Source organism: Taudactylus pleione, unplaced genomic scaffold, assembly GCF_031769625.1.
Source record: "Taudactylus pleione unplaced genomic scaffold, aTauple2 ptg000066l, whole genome shotgun sequence".
Taxonomy (NCBI): Eukaryota; Metazoa; Chordata; class Amphibia; order Anura; family Myobatrachidae; genus Taudactylus; species Taudactylus pleione.
Window position 1 is genome coordinate 20,124,510 of NW_028284468.1, and position 18,007 is coordinate 20,142,516.

Genomic DNA, 18,007 nt, shown 5'->3' on the forward strand with positions numbered 1-18,007 from the left:
GGCGAGTTTTGGGCTATGTACACTGACACCTTTTAATGTGACAAGCATTAAAAGGTGCGAGCTATACTGAAGCAATCACAGATCAGTGAGATCCGTGACAGCTTCTGTCAGTATTTAAAAAACAAAATGACGTGCAGCCCCTCCTCAAAATCATAACCTTCATAAAGACTGTCCTGGTTCTAAAAATATAGGGGCCAAAAGGTGCAGGGGGGTGCTGTCTATTAATAACTAGCACTGGGCTTTGCTGAGCTGGTCCTGGTTGTGAAAAAACTGGGGACAAAATGAGTAGGGGTCCCCTGTAATCTCCATAACCAGCACCAGACTCTTTCTAGTGGGGGGTAATGCCACAGCCAGGAAAACCTTTCACCAGTTTCCCCAGCCAAAGTATTACCCCTGAACGCTAGTCAGCCCAGGCCGGGGATCCCTGGGGTGGTGCCCCCCAATAAAGGGGTCCTCATCTCCTGGGCACCCCAAGCCTAGGATGAAAGCCGGGGCTATCCCTGGCACCTACTGGGTTGATAGTGTCAAAGTGTAGTGTAAAATAGAGGTGTAAATATTGTCTTTAGCTGTGGTACTACATGTACCAGCAAGCCTCCCCCATATGCTGGTACTTGGAGAACCACAAGTATCAGCATGCGAGGCATTATGGGCCTGCTGGTACCTGTAGTTCCACAGCCAAAGAAATACTTAAAAAAAACATAACACACACACCGTATCAGTAAAAGTTTATTACAATATACCTGCACACTCACTATCACACATACTCACCTAGTATCCCTGATGACATTGTATCCAATGATGTAACCACAGGGTTACTTGAGGTGAACCTTGTTGTTACATCATTGGATACAATGTAGCGGTTCCACCATAGACTTCAGTGAAGATTTCTCACCAAGTCTATGGAGGAGACACTGATTGGCTGGCAGCTCCTGCAATGACTGGGCACACATGGGCCCCAGTCATTCGTGCAGAGAAAAGGTATGTGGAAACACATACATTTCCTCCTGTCTGGCATGGTTTTGAGAATTTTCGGTTTGTTTTTTTAACCCCCTGGAAGCCTACATGGAACAAAGAGGACCTAAACTACGTATAGCAGATGCGAGTAGGGATTTTTTATTATAGGTACCTCTATAGAATCCTACTGCACAAGGGGACATGAGGGCATCAGGAATACTAGGTGAGTATGTGTGATAGTGAGTGTGAGTGTACATGAATGTTATAATAAACTTTTACTGACACGGTGTGTGTGTTTTTTTTAAGTATTTCTTTGGCTCTGGCCCATAATGCCCCGCATGCTGGTACTTGTGGTTCTCCAAGTACCAGCATGTGGGTAGGCTTGCTGGGATGTGTAGTACCACAGCTAAAGACAATATTTACACCTCTATTTTACACTACACTTAGACACTATCAACCCGACACCCACCGCCCCCGGGTGCCGAGGATAGCCCCAGGCTTTCAGCCTAGGCCTGGGGTGCCCTGGAGAGGGAGACCCCTTTATTGGGAAAAGGTGCTCCCTGGCTGTGGCATTAACCGCTAGCCCCCCCCCCCCCGCTAGAAAGAGTCTGGCACTGGTTATGGAGATGACAGGGGACCCCTATTCTTTTTGTCCCTTGTTTTTTACAACCAGGACCGGCTCAGCAAAGCCCAGTGCTGGTTATTAATACACAGGGGCCCCCTGCGCATTTTGACCCCTGTATTTTTAGAACCAGGACAGGCTTTATGAAGCCCGGAGCTGGTTATGCTTTTGGGGAGGGGCTGCACGTCATTTTTTTTAATAAAAAAAACATTTTGCATAAGTACACACAGTAACATGCACGTGTCTCATGGATATGTGCATGTTTCTGTGTTACAGTGACCTGCTCAGGATATAATCGCTATCGTGAAGCTGGTCTATAATTTGGAGTGTTTTAGTAAACTTTTTTTTTCCAAGTTTGAAACTCACACCCTATTACATTGGGCGAGTTGATTGTTTTAAATGGGAAAACATCTGGATGCGATTTTTAAAATGGCGTATTTTAGTAACTCTGAAAAAATGCGAGTTCTATTGAACTGACACCCTATTACATTGGAGAGTTGTGAAAAAGTGGGAGTTTACCACAAAACTTGCAATTTACCAAAACAGACAACCTTTTACACTTGGCCCATAGTTTTTCCCCAGAACTTACGTATCTTGGGGCAAGACCAAAAGTTGTGAAAAAAAGTCACATTGAGAGATCTACATCTTATACATATACCCGATTCGACATCATGTACCGTCTTCAGGCCTGGGAGACATATGTACGATGTATAGTGTTAAGATATACCTCTTGTCACCCCATAGTCTTTAAATGTTTTTAGTTATCTGTCTTCCTAATAATTGATTCCCCTATAACCAGCAACTGTCCACCCCTCACTACATGCTTGTTCCCATCATCATCACTGCAGTATGTACTCCGGATACTAATACAAGTATACAGAAGCTGCAATGCTACTCCTCATTAATATCCACCAATTTACTGTAGCATATTTAAAGGGGTATGTCAGATCAGGAATAACCTCCTTAATACTATTTCCAATACCTTTTCTTGTATCTTGCGACTCTCATCCCCACATATTACTTGCTCCCATTCACAGTTACAGGACATTTTTTGGGCTGCACCCACTCTGTGGAATGCCCTACCATGCACAATAAGAAATTCTTCTAGTCTCTAAACTTTCAAGCGTTCCCTGAAAACTCGCCTCTTCAGGCAAGCTTATCAGATTCCAGAACCGCTTACATAACCTTCATAGCTTCCATATCTAATTATGGACATAACCTCACACTATGGGCGAAATGTAATAGGGTGTCTATTTTGGTAAATTGCGAGTTGTGTGCTAAACTTGCAATTTTTCACAACTCTCCAATGTAATAGGGTGTCAGTCCAATAGAACTCGCATTTTTTCAGTGTTACTAAAAATCCCCATTCTCAAACTCGCATCCAGATGTTTTCACATTGAAAACAATCAACTCGCCCAATGTAATAGGGTGTCTGTTTTAGACTCGCAAAAAAAAAAGTTAACCAAAAGTCCCCAAATAATAGACCTGCTTCAGGATAGCGAGTATATCCTAAGCAGGTAAGATTAACATACAAACATGCATATATCCATGAGATATGTGCATGTTTCTGTGTGTACTTATGTAACACGTGTTTTCCTATTTTTAAAAAATGACATGCAGTGTCCCCCCCCCCCCCGCAAAAGCCTAACCAGCCCTGGGCTTTATAAAGCCTGTCCTTGTTCAAAAATACAGAGGACAGAATGCGTAGGGGTCCCCTGTATATTAAGTGTGAGTGTGCAGGTATGTTTCATTAAAAAGGATCAAGGAGTGCACATTGTAATATGCATACAAATATATATATATATATATATATATATATATATATATATATATATATATAAAAACCAATAATAGTCCAGAAAAGTCTTCCTAAGGATCACAAAAGAATTGTTCTATGTATTCAATTGTTTTTCTTTTTTCCTCGATGACGATATAAAAGAAAACTGAAAAAAGGAACAATGTGTAGCTTGTTCTAATACACTCTTCTTAGTAATGAATCACACATGAGGGCTATGGATATCCCACATGCAAAAAACTGTATCCAAAGTGCACAATAACATACCGGGACTTACATTCATAGGGATATAGGGGGGTTTGGGGTATGTGCAATCCTGGATAAAATAACAAATTGGAGAAACAAACCACTCAAATAACGTTGGATTAAATGGTTCTGGGATGAGGCCTAGGTGAAGAAATTCACACATGCCGAGACCGAGCGTCTTCCTTTGTAGATATAAAACCCCAATTCTGCACTTTTTTTCGACACCTATTCAATGGTGAAAACTTATCAAACTTTATCAAAGACTTTTCGAACCTGCGATAAGTCTTTGAAATTGAATACGATGTAAAAGTCAAACCTGCGATAATGACGTCAAAAGTGCGATATTAACGCAAAAACGATGTTTTCGCTCCCATATTGAATACCCCTATTAGTCTCCTGTAGCCCACCCAGAAGCTGTTGCCTTTGACTCTCTGTCCCGTCTCCACAAGTCTGAGGCTTACTGCTTCCATGTATAGCATCCAAGAAGAAATATTGTCCATATCTAGTCCCCTGGGACCTACATCAGGATAGAGAGCACACTCAAACACCATATTTTTTAAAATGTGGTCATCACTCTCCTGGGTTGCTGGCTCAGGGGATGGGGTTTTCAGAAGTGCAGGTTGAGACTCTGATACACCCTTCTTCTTTACAGTGTCACCTAAGTCATTATCATCTAGCATTACATTCATGCCCTTATCTAGGAGCTCCTGGGAGCTGGACAAGTCTCCTCCCTCAGGAACCATCTCAGCACAAGGCAACATGTGACAACCTAGTGTTTCAGATACTCCAGAAATCCTACGTGCCCCATCAGAAATATATGGGGTACACAACTTGTTCACCCTAGGGTTAGACATTAAGTTTTGTGGATCAGACTCCTTTGTCCCTATATTTAGAAAAGCAATCTCCATACCATCAAGAGTAGATTCAAGCACAGAACTGACCATACCAGGCTCCACATTACCCATGGTAACCAATCTAATGAGCTCCACTCTGGGGGGCAGTGCCCAGGACACTACCTGCTGTGTTGCAGTAGCCACAAATTTTGGTACACCCATGGCTGCTAACAAATCCCCATTCATTCCTTCAGGGATAGCTACAACACAGATGTGAGACAGTTCAGTATTATCACCTAATACGGCAACATCCTTTTTACACCCAATCCTATCTTGTCCCTGTGCTGTGTTGGAGACAGACCTCTCCCTGTACAAATAATTTTCCTCCCAGTACAATTTGTCATGGATGGCTGTGCTGAGAGGCTGATCAGTTTGTATTCTTAGGAAGTCCAGGGAGGGGTCAGTCCCCCATTCCATCTGAAAAGCTAGACTTTTCACAGAGGGTTCAGGAGGTGGGCAGAGATCTGCTTTTGTGTGTGTGAGTGAGTTGATGGCAAGAGGGGGGTCAGGGGGAATCTGCAAAGTCACACAATGTCTCCCTCACAAACCTTTTGAGACTGTATGACTACAGCTGCCACTGACACCTCCCTCAACATGCAAGAAAAAGAGGTAGTATTCTAAAGTGGGGCACTCAAAAACCAGTATCTCCTAAAATTTTACCTTGATTACATAAATTAAAAGTGAAGTATAAAAACAAAATGTGAAGTGATATGTACTTGTAACATGTATGTTATATTGTCAGTTAAAAAATGGACACTTCAAATATAGAGTATTCACCCCAGACCTTGGATGTCGGCCTTGAGCTACAATGCAGCTTTTGGTATTAGAGGTGTATTATTATCCAGGTCAATTATCAACCTCAATTAATTGGTGGATACCTCTCCAAACCCTCTCTACCTGAAAATGCAGTACTATCCGTTAGTGGCTCTTATATATTCTGAATCCTGCTGGTTACTAGAATGAAAATGTCATGTAACTACACATAGTAACTATTTTTTCTGTTACAAAGATGCTGATATTTGTGCAACTGGGATCAATCTCCACTGCCATTCATTCTGCTGCTCTCAGCAGTGACTCATCTGTTATCCACAAAAGGTCAAATCAATTGACTTATTCAGTCCTCTCTGTATAGGTACAAATAGTGTATGTCTTCCTGCAGTATCATTCTACAATAACCAGTACACCCTGTGTAATTCACTCATACCGTTCAACAATATGTGTTGTATAAACCAGTTACACATCTGGTACACACTTGAACACAACTGTGGGTGATCCAGTAGATTCTCACACTGCAGTTGTAGACTTCTAAGGCCAGTGTGAAACTATTTTATTTATTAACAGTTTCTTATATAACATTTATAGAACAAAACAGGGTAAAAACAGACAGACATAGAGGTAAGAGGGCCCTGCTTGCAAGCTTACACTATATAGGGAAATAGGCATTGATACACAAGGATAGGTGCTAGCAATTTGGTCCAGCCAGAATGCAGAGTTTCTTGGTGGGCTGCATGATCCAGTCACACAGGAATGTTTGGACAAATGTCAGGAGTATGTGAAAGAAAGACGATATGCAAGATTGTGTGTGGACTGTAAAAGGGGATGTAATAAGACATGGAAACTATGAAGGTTATGTGGTCGGTTCTGGAATCTTATAAGCTTGTCTGAAGAAGTGAGTTTTCAGGGAACGCTTGAAGGATTGAAGACTAGAGGTAAGTCTTATTGTGCGTGGTAAGGCATTCCATAGAGAGAGTGCAGCACGAAAAAAGTCCTGTAACCGTGAATGGGAGCAAGTAATGCGTGGGGTTGAGTGACGCAGATCTTGTGCTGAGCGGAGAGGTCGGGTTGGGAGATATTTTGAGATGAGTGAAGAGATGTATGTTGGTGTGGTATGGTTAATGGCCTTATGTGTAAGTAACAGTATTTTGTATTGAATACGGTAGAAAACCGGCAACCAATGGAGGGACTGACAGAGCTGGGTAGCAGACGATGAACGTTTGGCAAGGAAGATAAGCCTCGCAGCTGCATTCATAATGGATTGTAATGGCGATAGCATGTTTTTGGGAAGACCAGTATGAATTGCAATAGTCAATGCGGGAAATAATGAGTGCATGGATGATAACAAACCAGCAGAAGACATAGCAGCAATGTTATTTTTGCTCTAAATATATTTTGGCCACAGTAACACCAGACACATTCCTACCATATAGCTAGGATGGAGTGAAAGTGTTTTCAATAGAACTATATGCATGTTACTAGCAGACATTTAACCTGTACAAATAAATTATTTACTGTGTCTGACGTCTGCCTGTGGTTATAAATAAATATCAAAAGAATCTCCCTGAGAGTGGCTATCAGTGTGAAAAGTGAAAAGATTATGAAGTGCTCTAAATATTATTTGCTTTAATATAGTAAGGGTATCCAAGCACCCCATGGGAATATTATACACATGAAATTGTACTGATAGTTTCACACTGGCCTTAGCAGTCTACAACTGCAGTGTGATAACCTGCTGGATCACACACAATTGTGTTCAAGTGTGTACCAGATGTTTAACTGGTTTATACAACACATATTGTTGAACAGTATGAGTGAATTACACAGGGTGTACTGGTTATTGTAGAATGATACTGCAGGCAGACATATACTGTTTGTAACTATACAGAGAGGACTGAATAAGTCAATTGATTTGACCTTTTGTGGATAACAAATGATCACTGCTGAGAGCAGCAGAATGAATGGCAGTGGAGATTGATCCCAGTTGCACAAATATCAGCATCTTTGTAACAGAAAAAATAGTCACTATGTGTAGTTACATGACATTTTCATTCTGGCAACCAGCAGGATTCAGAATATATAAGACCCACTAGTGGATAGTAGTGAATTTTCAGGTATAGAGGGTTTGGAGAGGTATCCACCAATTAATTGAGGTTGATAATTGACATGGATAATAATACACCTCTAATACCAAAAGCTGCATTCTAGCTCAAGGCCGACATCCAAATACTGGGGTGTCCATTTTTTAACTGACAATATAACATACATGTTACAAGTACATATCACTTCACATTTTGTTTTTGTAATTCGCTTTTAATTTATGTAATAAAGGTAAAATTTTAGGAGATACTGGTTTTTAAGTGTCTCACTTTAAAATACTACCTCTTTGTCTTGCATGTGATATTTATTCTAGGGTGCACCTCCCATGAGAAATCAAATATAAAAATATTTACTAGATGATATGTATGGGTGCAGTATATAATATGTAAAGATTGAACTGTTCTTGTGCGGGTACTAAATCCCTTTTTACTTCGTAACCTCCCTCAGCATCACATTACCTGAGTCCTGGCTCCTACTCTGACTACCTGTCTCTGATACATTTTCCCCAGCATAAGCAGTGCCACTGATACCACAGACATTCACAGAATTATTTGCTAGATCAGAGGAAAGTTCCGTACAGCATAAAAGTTTCAACAGGCCATTTCTCAACATAGACCCATTAACATCCCTGTTAGCATCTTTACTCATGCCTGGATGAGCATCCAAGGGTACCTTAGGAGAAGTAGTGTTAGCAGAAATCATGGCAAAAGAACATTCATCTTGGACATTCAAATACCCCCCAGATCTGTCCCCAGCAGAACATTAGTAGGCAATTGCCTCACCTCCCTAAAGCCTTGCCCTGCTTCTAAGTCCAGATACTCTCCAACCAGGGGAAAAAAAGTTTTACCTTCTAACCCAGTAGCATGTATTACATTACCCTCACTACACATACCACTATTAGGGGCTTCTACAATGTCTACAGCCACCCGCTCAAATGGATGGTTCTGGAATAATGGGGAGGGGAATAAGGGGGGCCTTCCCTACATCCCCAGATTTCCCCACTAACTGGCAGGTATGACATGGCCGACAGTACTTTGGTATGTCAGTCATCATGCCTGGCCAGTAGAATTTTTTGTTGCCCTGCCAGGGGTCTTTCATGCGCTACCCTAAGCAGACCCTCCCGATAAGTTCAGGGTACTACAAGCTGAAACTCAGTAACTTGGGCTCGTGTTGTATGAGAGACAGGGCACTCCCTGTATAAGCAATCATTTTCCCAGTACATCCTGTGTGTTTGGTTTGCATTGTCAGGCTCATCAGCTGCTGCCCTGAGGGTGAGTAGGGAGGGGTTAGTCTTCTACTCTACTTGGAATGCCAAGCTTCCTAATGCACTCTCAGTGTGTGGGTATTGTTCCTGTGTGTGTGAACTGCTCTCACAAGGGAGAGCAGGGAGAAGAGATGCGGCAGTGTGTCTCAGCTCTCCCCTGGACTGTGCTTTCTGAGATCGTGTAGTGACAGCACACACACGTATGGCACCATCCTCAGCAGACATATTTTTAACACATGCAGCCTCCCCCAGGTCACTCCCACACATAGGCACATTATCCTCAACAGTGATGCATGCATTGGCAGAATTACTGGCTACAGTGGCAAAAGACAATACATTATCAGAATCAACCACATTAACCTGACCTGGTGTATTCTCTTTGGGTACCTGCAACTCAACACGAGCATTTACAACACTATATAGCATCATTGCTCCATCTTACACATAGGCATTTGTACTTTATTGGGATCACTTGCCACCTGGAGAGGAATGAGGTTAGTGGGAGAAACTAGCTACATGGTATTAGATACATCAGGTTCTGTCACATAGGTAGCCCTCAAACAACCAAGGTCAGTACTAAGAAGCACATTTGTGGGTAAATGGGGCAACACACCCACCTCCTGGAAACCTCTGCCCACCCCCCAGTCCAGGTATACCTGGGACTGGAGTCCCCCGACACCACATACGACAATTGTCTTTCTGAGAATAAAGTTCTATGGGTCCACTAATATGGGATGCACTAATGTCAAATCTGCCCCGGTGTCACGTAGCCCCACAGTTACCTGCTTTCCTATGACCATGACTTGCAGGTTCTCACTGACACCCTCCTGGGACCCTCATGCATACAAACGGCATGCACGGCTTTTGCAGATGAGGCCCCTGCAGGAGAGGGTGTCCTCTTCTTCTTTACCGGACAACTAGCACTAAGGTGCCCGGTGTCATCACATACAAAACACTGGCGGCCCGTGGCCCAAACCAGCTTTCCCCCCACCCGCTTTACTGGTGCTGAAACAGGAGTCGCAGCTGCAGTGGAAGGCAATGTGACAGCTCCTCCAGGTCGCTTCTCTTTCCAGGTGGGTTGCCTGGGTGATCTCTAACTTTTCTTTGCTGTGGTGGTCTGGGTAGCAGCGTACTTATCTGCTAGGCTGGCAGCTTCTTTCATTGTCTTGGGTTCACAATACAGGACCCACTCCTTGATTTCTGCTGGGCACAGGGAGATTAATTGCTCCTGCAGAATGAGGTCCTTTAACACCTCAAAGTCTGTCACCTGCACTCCATCCAGCCATTGCTGCAAGAAGGTTGTTAGCTGTGTGGACAGTCCTGCATAAGTATTAGAGGCACTGCATGTTAGACCTCTGAACTTCTGCCTATAAGCTTCCGGGGTAATGTTAAATCATGCAAACAATGCCTTTTTGATTTCTGCATAATTCCCATCCATTTCCTGCGGAAGGTCGGCAAATGCATCCAGCGCTCTCCCTCTTAGGCCTAGGGTTAAATAACTGACCCACAGATTCAAGTCCAATTGAAATGGATGGCAAGTCTTTTCAAAAGTCCTGAAAAAGGTGTCCAGTTCACTGTCATTTTCCATCACTGGAAATTGTTCTTGACGTAGTTGATGGGTATTTGTATCACAAGCCACAGACTGCTGGGTGAGTTTAGCTAACTCCAACTGGTCAGCATCCTCTTTTGCCATGGCAGCCGCTTCCAGCTCCATAGCAGCTCTGAGTTCAGCAGCCCCTCTTGCCATGGCAGTCGCTTCCAGGTCCATAGCAGCCTTATGTTTTGCAGCCTCTCTGGCCTCCTTAGTACTGAACTGCTCCTTAAGCCGCAGCACCATAGCCGGGTTGAGCTCTTTCACATACTTAATTGCCGACTGCAGATACAGATCCAAGGCAGAGTTCCCACTGGAGGTATTAGAGGAGTCTGATCTATGATGAGTGGGCCCCGTAACATCCAGTGCCATCTGCTCCTCAACAACAGACCCAGAATTTAATTGATCCCCTCCAGCTCCTTGCTGCATGTCTGCATTCATTAGCGTTTTGATCATCTGTTGCCTGGTTTGGTCCTCACTTTCCAGACCCTTCTGCCTGCACCACACCTCAAGATCTTCCTTCCTGAGGTCTTTGTAGTTTACAGCCATCATTCACCAAAATAAAATTAAGAGAACAGGAGTGGGGAAGCAGAAATTGCTTTCACAGTGTGGCCTTTTACTAAAATAAGCTTTGAGTTCTGGTATCTTGTGAAATTGGGTTCCTCTCTCAGAGTACTCCCTCCTTCACTTAAGTTTTTATTAAAAAAAAAACAATTGTCCCACCACTGCGAACCAATTGTCATGGTCCTACGGGCCGATCCTCAAGATATACCAATCTGAGAATCACCGCCCGTGACTTTTACAGGTTACCTCAGCACGTGTGGTTAACTAAACCTGGTAACTGCCACCAGCAGAAGAAAAATGTAATGCTAAAGCAGAAGGTGAGCTTCTGCTCTCACCTGCATACACAATTATCAATACTTAGAAAAATAGGTAACATGAGCCATAGTAGACCTTGGGTCATAAAAACACAGAACTAGAATTAATGTTTAATTCAAGAATATCTTCAAAGTTTATGTACAAAAAGTTACAAAGAATATAATAATATTAAAGAGAATCACACCATTACTTACAATTTCCTGAAAAAATAATATAACAAATTGGAGAAACATACCACTCAAATCATGTTGAATTAAATGATTCTGGGATGAGGCCTTCCCAGTGGCAAATTTGGGATCACCTGTATCCTTCGATAGCCTCATGCAGAATGAACAATGGGCCAGGGTTGAGTCACATATTTATGCCTGCATTTCCAGGCACTCCCTCACCCCCCTCCCTGGGGTGATTTTAACCCTTTTTAGCTCAGAGTGGATTGTCCAGCTGGCTAAAACTCAGGTTTTCATGGCCACTTGAGCATGGGTTCTTTAATTACACAAAAACACAGTGTTTTCCTATGTAAACAACTACTTTTTGATCACTGTTCCCAAACCGAACACAGGGCTCTTAATGACTGTTTCATCAAGGGTCTGGCCAGCTGTCATATAATTTCCACAGACATGTTTCTTTCATGCTCTATACAGCCAGACAGGTTTATGGCTTACCCAGGAAGAAAGACCTTCCTATAACCTCTCTTGCCCAGCTTCAAAAGGCTTGTCATCTTTCCACACACAAAGTATGCTACATACAAATTTACAAGGGAAAATTACATGTTTTTACCAACAAAATATCATGTGCAGTTATGCCCATGCTGATGTGAAATGAGCTTTTCTGCTACACAGATGCCCTAGCACCTTCTGCTTTCTGGCATCTTCCAGGGAGAGGATGCCAGATTTGAGTGGGGCCAGTAAATGTGCTGATGTAAACAACAGTAAAGTGAGGGCAGTCACTCATGTGCCAGGAGTTAGGTGGCTTCTGGTATTAAAATGACATTGCAGAAGCCAGATTCACATCAAGAGCATTATCCCCACAGAAAAGGAATACCTGAGAGGTGGGTGCAGGGTGGAATCTCCGATTGCTCTGAGTGATGCTTCACCCACATGGAGAGCCAGGGGAGAAGCTGCAGGACATGTGTTTTGCCATGTAGGCTTGCTTCCCTGTGATCCTTCACAATCCTCAATAATTACCAATTGAAAAACCATGCCCTTACTGTATTCGACCTATGTTAGAACATAGATTCCTACCCCTTTCCCCCATTCTATCTCACCAGGGATAAGTGGACACGAGTCAAATTCATACAGGTTTTCATAGTCCAACATACACTGTACAAGTGTCTGGTGGATGTGCTTTCTTTGATGCATATGTGTACTATGTATCTATCAACAGATGATTGCTAACACAGTGCTACACTTGTACTTACCATTTTTCCAATGACAAAATACAGAAGTTGGTGAGAGAGTGAGTAATCACTGCATCCTTTTTGTTTCATCTTCATACAGCAAGGATTACTCACAATGCAGCCCTCTCTGTCTCCATTCCTTTCACAGACAAAAAAAATAAAAATAACAATGTTACTGTATGTATTTGCTAATATAACAATTGCTAGGTAGATGCTTTTCAATTTACTGTATTTCCTTACCAAAACCCATACAACCTGAAATAATAGACACTTGTCTAAGTGGCGTGTAAGTAACAAGAACGCTTAAAACATTGGAGACAGTGCACCCTGCTGGTACTTTTAATGAGTTCACTTTGAAATACAGTAAATCCATGCTGAATTGAGCTATACGTTCTATTATTGTTGTGGTTTTTTTTTATTGTCCATATACTGTTATTAATTTATTTATTTGCTGCTTTTTACTTTCTACTGTTTTTCATGTCTTATGAAAAAAAGTAAATGATATGCTAGTGCTTTTATACATTGTTAAACAATTTAACCCATTTTTCATTCTCAGCCATTTTCCCAAGTTGAATAATTGATCAACATACATTATTATATTATTTTGTACACACGAAATTATGATTTCTCATTTGGACTATGAATTGTAAACCACGCACAATTTTCCTTCAGTCTCTTTTCCGGATATTTTATAGGAAATCCATCAAGCGAAATTAGTTTTCCGCACTCTGCATTATTTAATACTTTTTCATGTCTATGATTTTGTTTAATAAGCTAAGTTTTATGTTAATTTGTGCCTGGATATGTGTTGAGCTAGTTATGTATAATAATGCACACCATATACTTGGCATCCAAGTGCAAATGTTTCATTATGAACTAATAATCTTGTCTTTTTATGATCTTTATACAGTATTTAATTGCCAGATATAAATAAGATATCAATTCTCATTATACAGTGATTGTACATAAAATAAAAACTGAGCTACAGTAGCGTCTAGTACAATTATGTAATAAAAACACACATAGTAAATTGCAATGGAAAATGTTAATATATGTAAATAAATATAGAATATACAGTATGCTGCATATCACAGATTTGTATGAATTCAAATGCAACTATATATGTTCGTAATCAGAATTTACTTTATAGTGACCAGTTATGTGAACTTTAGAAGAGAAGCTCTTTTGCACATTTGTTTAATGTACAAATTGTATACATTCTCACAGGGGTGTGCATGAAAATACTACAGCTTAAGGTGGCAACTGAAATAGCACTCATTTCATTACTTACATAAACAAACTTTTTTTTGTTTTAAATGATTCATTATATATACACAGTATCTGCCTTTTAAATATAATTCTTGTCATAGCTATCTCCGGTTGCCTTATTATAGGTACATTCATGGACGTAAATACTGGAGTAGCAGGGATAGCAACAACTATCTCTCATCTGCTGTAGCTACTGTAGTCTATTGTAGTTGCTACCTGTGCTGTGTTACTCTCTGCTCCCCTCCACAAGTACCACCTTGCCCAGGGCTATCATAGCATGTTGGGGGGAATCAATATGGTTCTAATCCCGACAGCTGCAGCCCGACAGAGGAGGAAATCCCGATCATTCTAAAGGTAAGTGTAACTAATCTAATTCCGCACCCTAACCCTCCCTTAGGGGTGCCTAACCCTAACCTTCCCCCCAAGTGCCTAACCCTAATCCCCCCACTAAGTGCCTAAACCTAATCCCTCCTTCCCCGCTGCCTAAACCTAAGTCCCCCGGGGGGGATGCCTAACCCTAAACTCTCCCCCGGGGGTGCCTAACCCTAACCCTTCCTTCCCCTAGCCTAACCCTAACCTCCCAGGAGGGTGCATTACCCTAAGTCCCCCCTGGAAGCCCTCAACCTAACCCTTCCCCCGCGCGGCTGTCCACGCCCGGTGCTTGGCGTTCCTTGATTGGGATGCTGGGCGTCAGGCTCCCGGCATAGGTCTAATGACAGACATCGGTATCTCGACGCCTGTCTTTAGACCCGTGCCGGGATTAGACAGTCGGGAAGCCGGCGGTCGGGATTAGGTCCGTCGGCTTCCCGACTGCTTCCCTGTCGGGGCTAGTTCAGGGCAGGAAAATGTAGTTCAATAATAATAATATCTAATAGAGGAAAACAAAACACAGACAGCAATTACATGATTCACCATTTTAATAAACCTCTAAATCGATAGAGAATTTTCTTCCTGGAGTAGCCCAAAGAGTACAAAAATAAAAACCATGTAAGAAACATTGACTTGCTCCTAGCAGAAATGCAACAAGAGTGAATGAGCACACATGACTTGCAGTAGTAAATATGTGCTGAGGCTGAGCCAATCAGTGGTTTTCTCATGACACTAGCTTGCTCTGATTGGCTGAGTGCATGGTCATCCCTTTGTGAGGATGATGCAGTAATATTTAGCTCTAAATTGGTACAAAGGGCCTAATTTATCATCAGGTTTTAGCCTTAACAATGAGTAATAAAACTTGTTGAGTATGATAATAGTGCTCCAGCCAATTAGCTCCCAACTATTTGAAAAATTACAGTTGGGAGCTGATTGGCTGGAACACAATTTATAATACACATCAAGTTTTATCACTCACTGTGAGTTATAAAACTCATTGATAAATGAGGCCCAAAACTGTAGCTAGGCAATTTTTGGTTATAGTGTGTAAATTAATGTGACTCTCACATTTGGACTATGGAGATCTTCTACTGAGGGATTGGAAGTCGGGGTCCCAGGTTGGAAAAGGAACCAGAGGCGAAGGGCCTGAATATATGACTTCCTTATCCACAAGTACCGGATGTTGGCTAGACTTGATGAAAGGCACGGAGTCTAACTTACTGGGAGGTGTTCATCAGTGACCCCTCCTAATGGGTTTTGGGTTTAAGCTGCACCCAGCAAGCAGGTCGCACCCTTTGGTCAGGTATCTGGCACAAGTGGGAAATGGAAGAACACAATTGCAGGAAAAGCACAGGAGAACAATACTGGGAGGTCTTCACCAGTGACCCCTCCAATTGGAATTTGGGTTTAAGCTGCACCCAGCAAGCAGGTCATGGCCCTTTGGTCATGTATCTGGCACAAATGGGAAATGGAAGAACACAATTGCAGGGAAAGCGCAGGAGAACAATACTGGGAGTTGCACTTGGGTGACGTACTGAGTACATACACTGTTGGTCCAGACACAGAGCTAGTACAGGAGAATGGCACTAGGAGATAATACTCAGAAGATGTTCTGAGTACGTACACTGTGGATCCAAATGCAGAACTGGCACAGGAGAATGACACTTAGGAGATGGTACTCAGATGACGTACTGAGTACACACATTGTGGATACAGACCTAGAACTGGCACAGGAGTTTGACACTTAGGAGATAGTACTCGAATGACATACTGAGTACACACACCGTGAATTGACACTAGGAATATATCACTGGAAGAAAGGAGTTTGGAACCTGGAATGCTGCAACAGTAAGTATTCACTGAAAGTAACGACGTTGTACAGGCAACTTCCTGTTGTCCAGAGCCTGGCTAAATACCCTAAGGTAGCAGTCCATTGGAGGACAGTGTCAGCTGACCACAGCCAATGCTGCCATTGGGTAAAGAGCTAATCAGGTGATGTAGACTGTCATGGCTGCGTCCATGATGGTAACTGGAGAAACCAAATCACGGAGCAGCACATGGATGTCCTAGCAGACCCCAGGCATATACCTCAGTGCGTCACTCGCTGCCGCACCTGGCGTCTGGCCGTTCGAGAGGTCAGGGGAAGCCGGCGCTGAGGTGATTAACGGCCGAAACCTAGGCCGCAACCTGACAGTGACTTTATTGTGAAAAACAGCACAGATGATTATAGCACTTTACATGAACAAATACCAGTATGTCAACCGATCAAACCTAGCATACTGCATAACTGTTTCTAAAAGGAGCTATAATCACCTTCCCTTGGTAGGAAGGTCCCGGCTGCTGAGCCACCATATTACACTTCTCTAGCAGTGAGAGAAAGATAAAGCCCAATGTTTCACCACTTTTTGACAAAGTCTGATCCTCCCAACAGGAGCCATAACCTCTAGTCAGTACTGTCCAGGCAAGAAAGAGAGCTGCTGGGGTGATGCCTTATTTTGTGTCTGGTTCCCATGGATGTGAGACTTCAGCAGAGTGGTCCATTTAACTCACCTGCCCTGGATTTATGCCAGCATATAGGAGGTACTGCCCTGAGCCATCCCTTTCTTCTCAGGTATTAGTGAGGCAGCCTTCATTGAGAGGCTCCATACAGTCTATTTGGACAGAAAAATGAGCCAGGATGCATCTGCTTAACCAACAGAGGAACATACTGTATATCACATTGATCCACACTCCAGTTTAACACATTGTTGTATTTTCTGTGTTTTTGTGTTCTAGGCTGAGTGCCACTTACAGCACAGTATGGCTGACTTCTAATGCATGAAGTCTCACAATGTCTCTGCTTGCAATAGATGCAAATTCAGAGCGTGCCAGTAGGCTGTGGATTCTGATGACAATAAGCAACAGCAATTATTCAAGATGACATGACAGACTATCTAGTGTGCATAGATTACCTAACTTGTAACATTTAAAAACACATAGTATTCTTGAATATTCACCTACTGTGAAAATATACTGGTAAACATCTATCACAGATATATAGATCTATCATACATTTATTTGTGGGGATACCAATGAAGTTCAACTGTTATTTTCAATGCTCAGTACCCTGTTATCATTACAATCCTCTCTCTTCTTAAATCTGGCCAGAGTCTGGTTATCCTGCTAGTGTATGGTGATGAATCCATTTCCTCTTCTCAATAGAGTCCAGCAGCATTCACATGTTGACAAATAAATTAATGTTAAGGTTCGCGCTACAGGAGGTATATATAGTACCTTTAGCTTCTAAACATAGGGAAGGCATCCCAACCTATCCAAAAGATACATAAATATTACAGAAGATGGGGTATAGCGTAAGTGCTCTAAGGTCCTGTTCTGTCACTCAAGGTTGTGATTAAAATAGTGTTAGGTAATGTATGTAATAAACATAATTCTCTCGTATTGTTAAGATATTTGTGTTGTATCGATGTAGTCCTAGTGTGAACCACCTAAAAAAGTCTGTAGGGTCCCTGCAGGTGCGACGGGCGATGTTGCCGGCGATGCTTGGGAGCGCACATCCTCAGCGACATAGCGGGTACACACTGCCCGATGTGGATGATATGTCATCCGATCCACTGGATCGGACGACACATCGTCTAGTGTGTACCCGGCTTCAGGGACCATTAAGTCACATTCCTTGTGTTACAGATATATCCCACAAAGTACTTTTTCTTTACCCTTCGCACTTATTTGTTCAAGTTCTACCCCATGGGGGTCCTTTGGGAACCCCCATTCTCCTTGCAGTTATAGTAACACTTGGCACCGCCCATAGAGGTAACTTTGTACCCTATACTGTGTGTGAGGCATCGAACTTAGCAA

At 42.5% G+C, this 18,007-nt stretch overlaps 1 protein-coding gene across 1 annotated transcript in view; it reads right to left on the reverse strand.

Annotated features, from left to right (window-relative positions):
* The window catches only part of CUNH16orf89 (chromosome unknown C16orf89 homolog), a 167,390-nt gene that overhangs the window by 122,891 nt on the left and 26,492 nt on the right, over positions 1 to 18,007 (reverse strand). Inside the window, exon 4 of the mRNA XM_088466904.1 lies at positions 12,536 to 12,653. Coding sequence (XP_088323030.1) covers positions 12,536 to 12,653 — 118 coding nt within the window. The remainder of the gene's footprint in view (positions 1 to 12,535; positions 12,654 to 18,007) is intronic.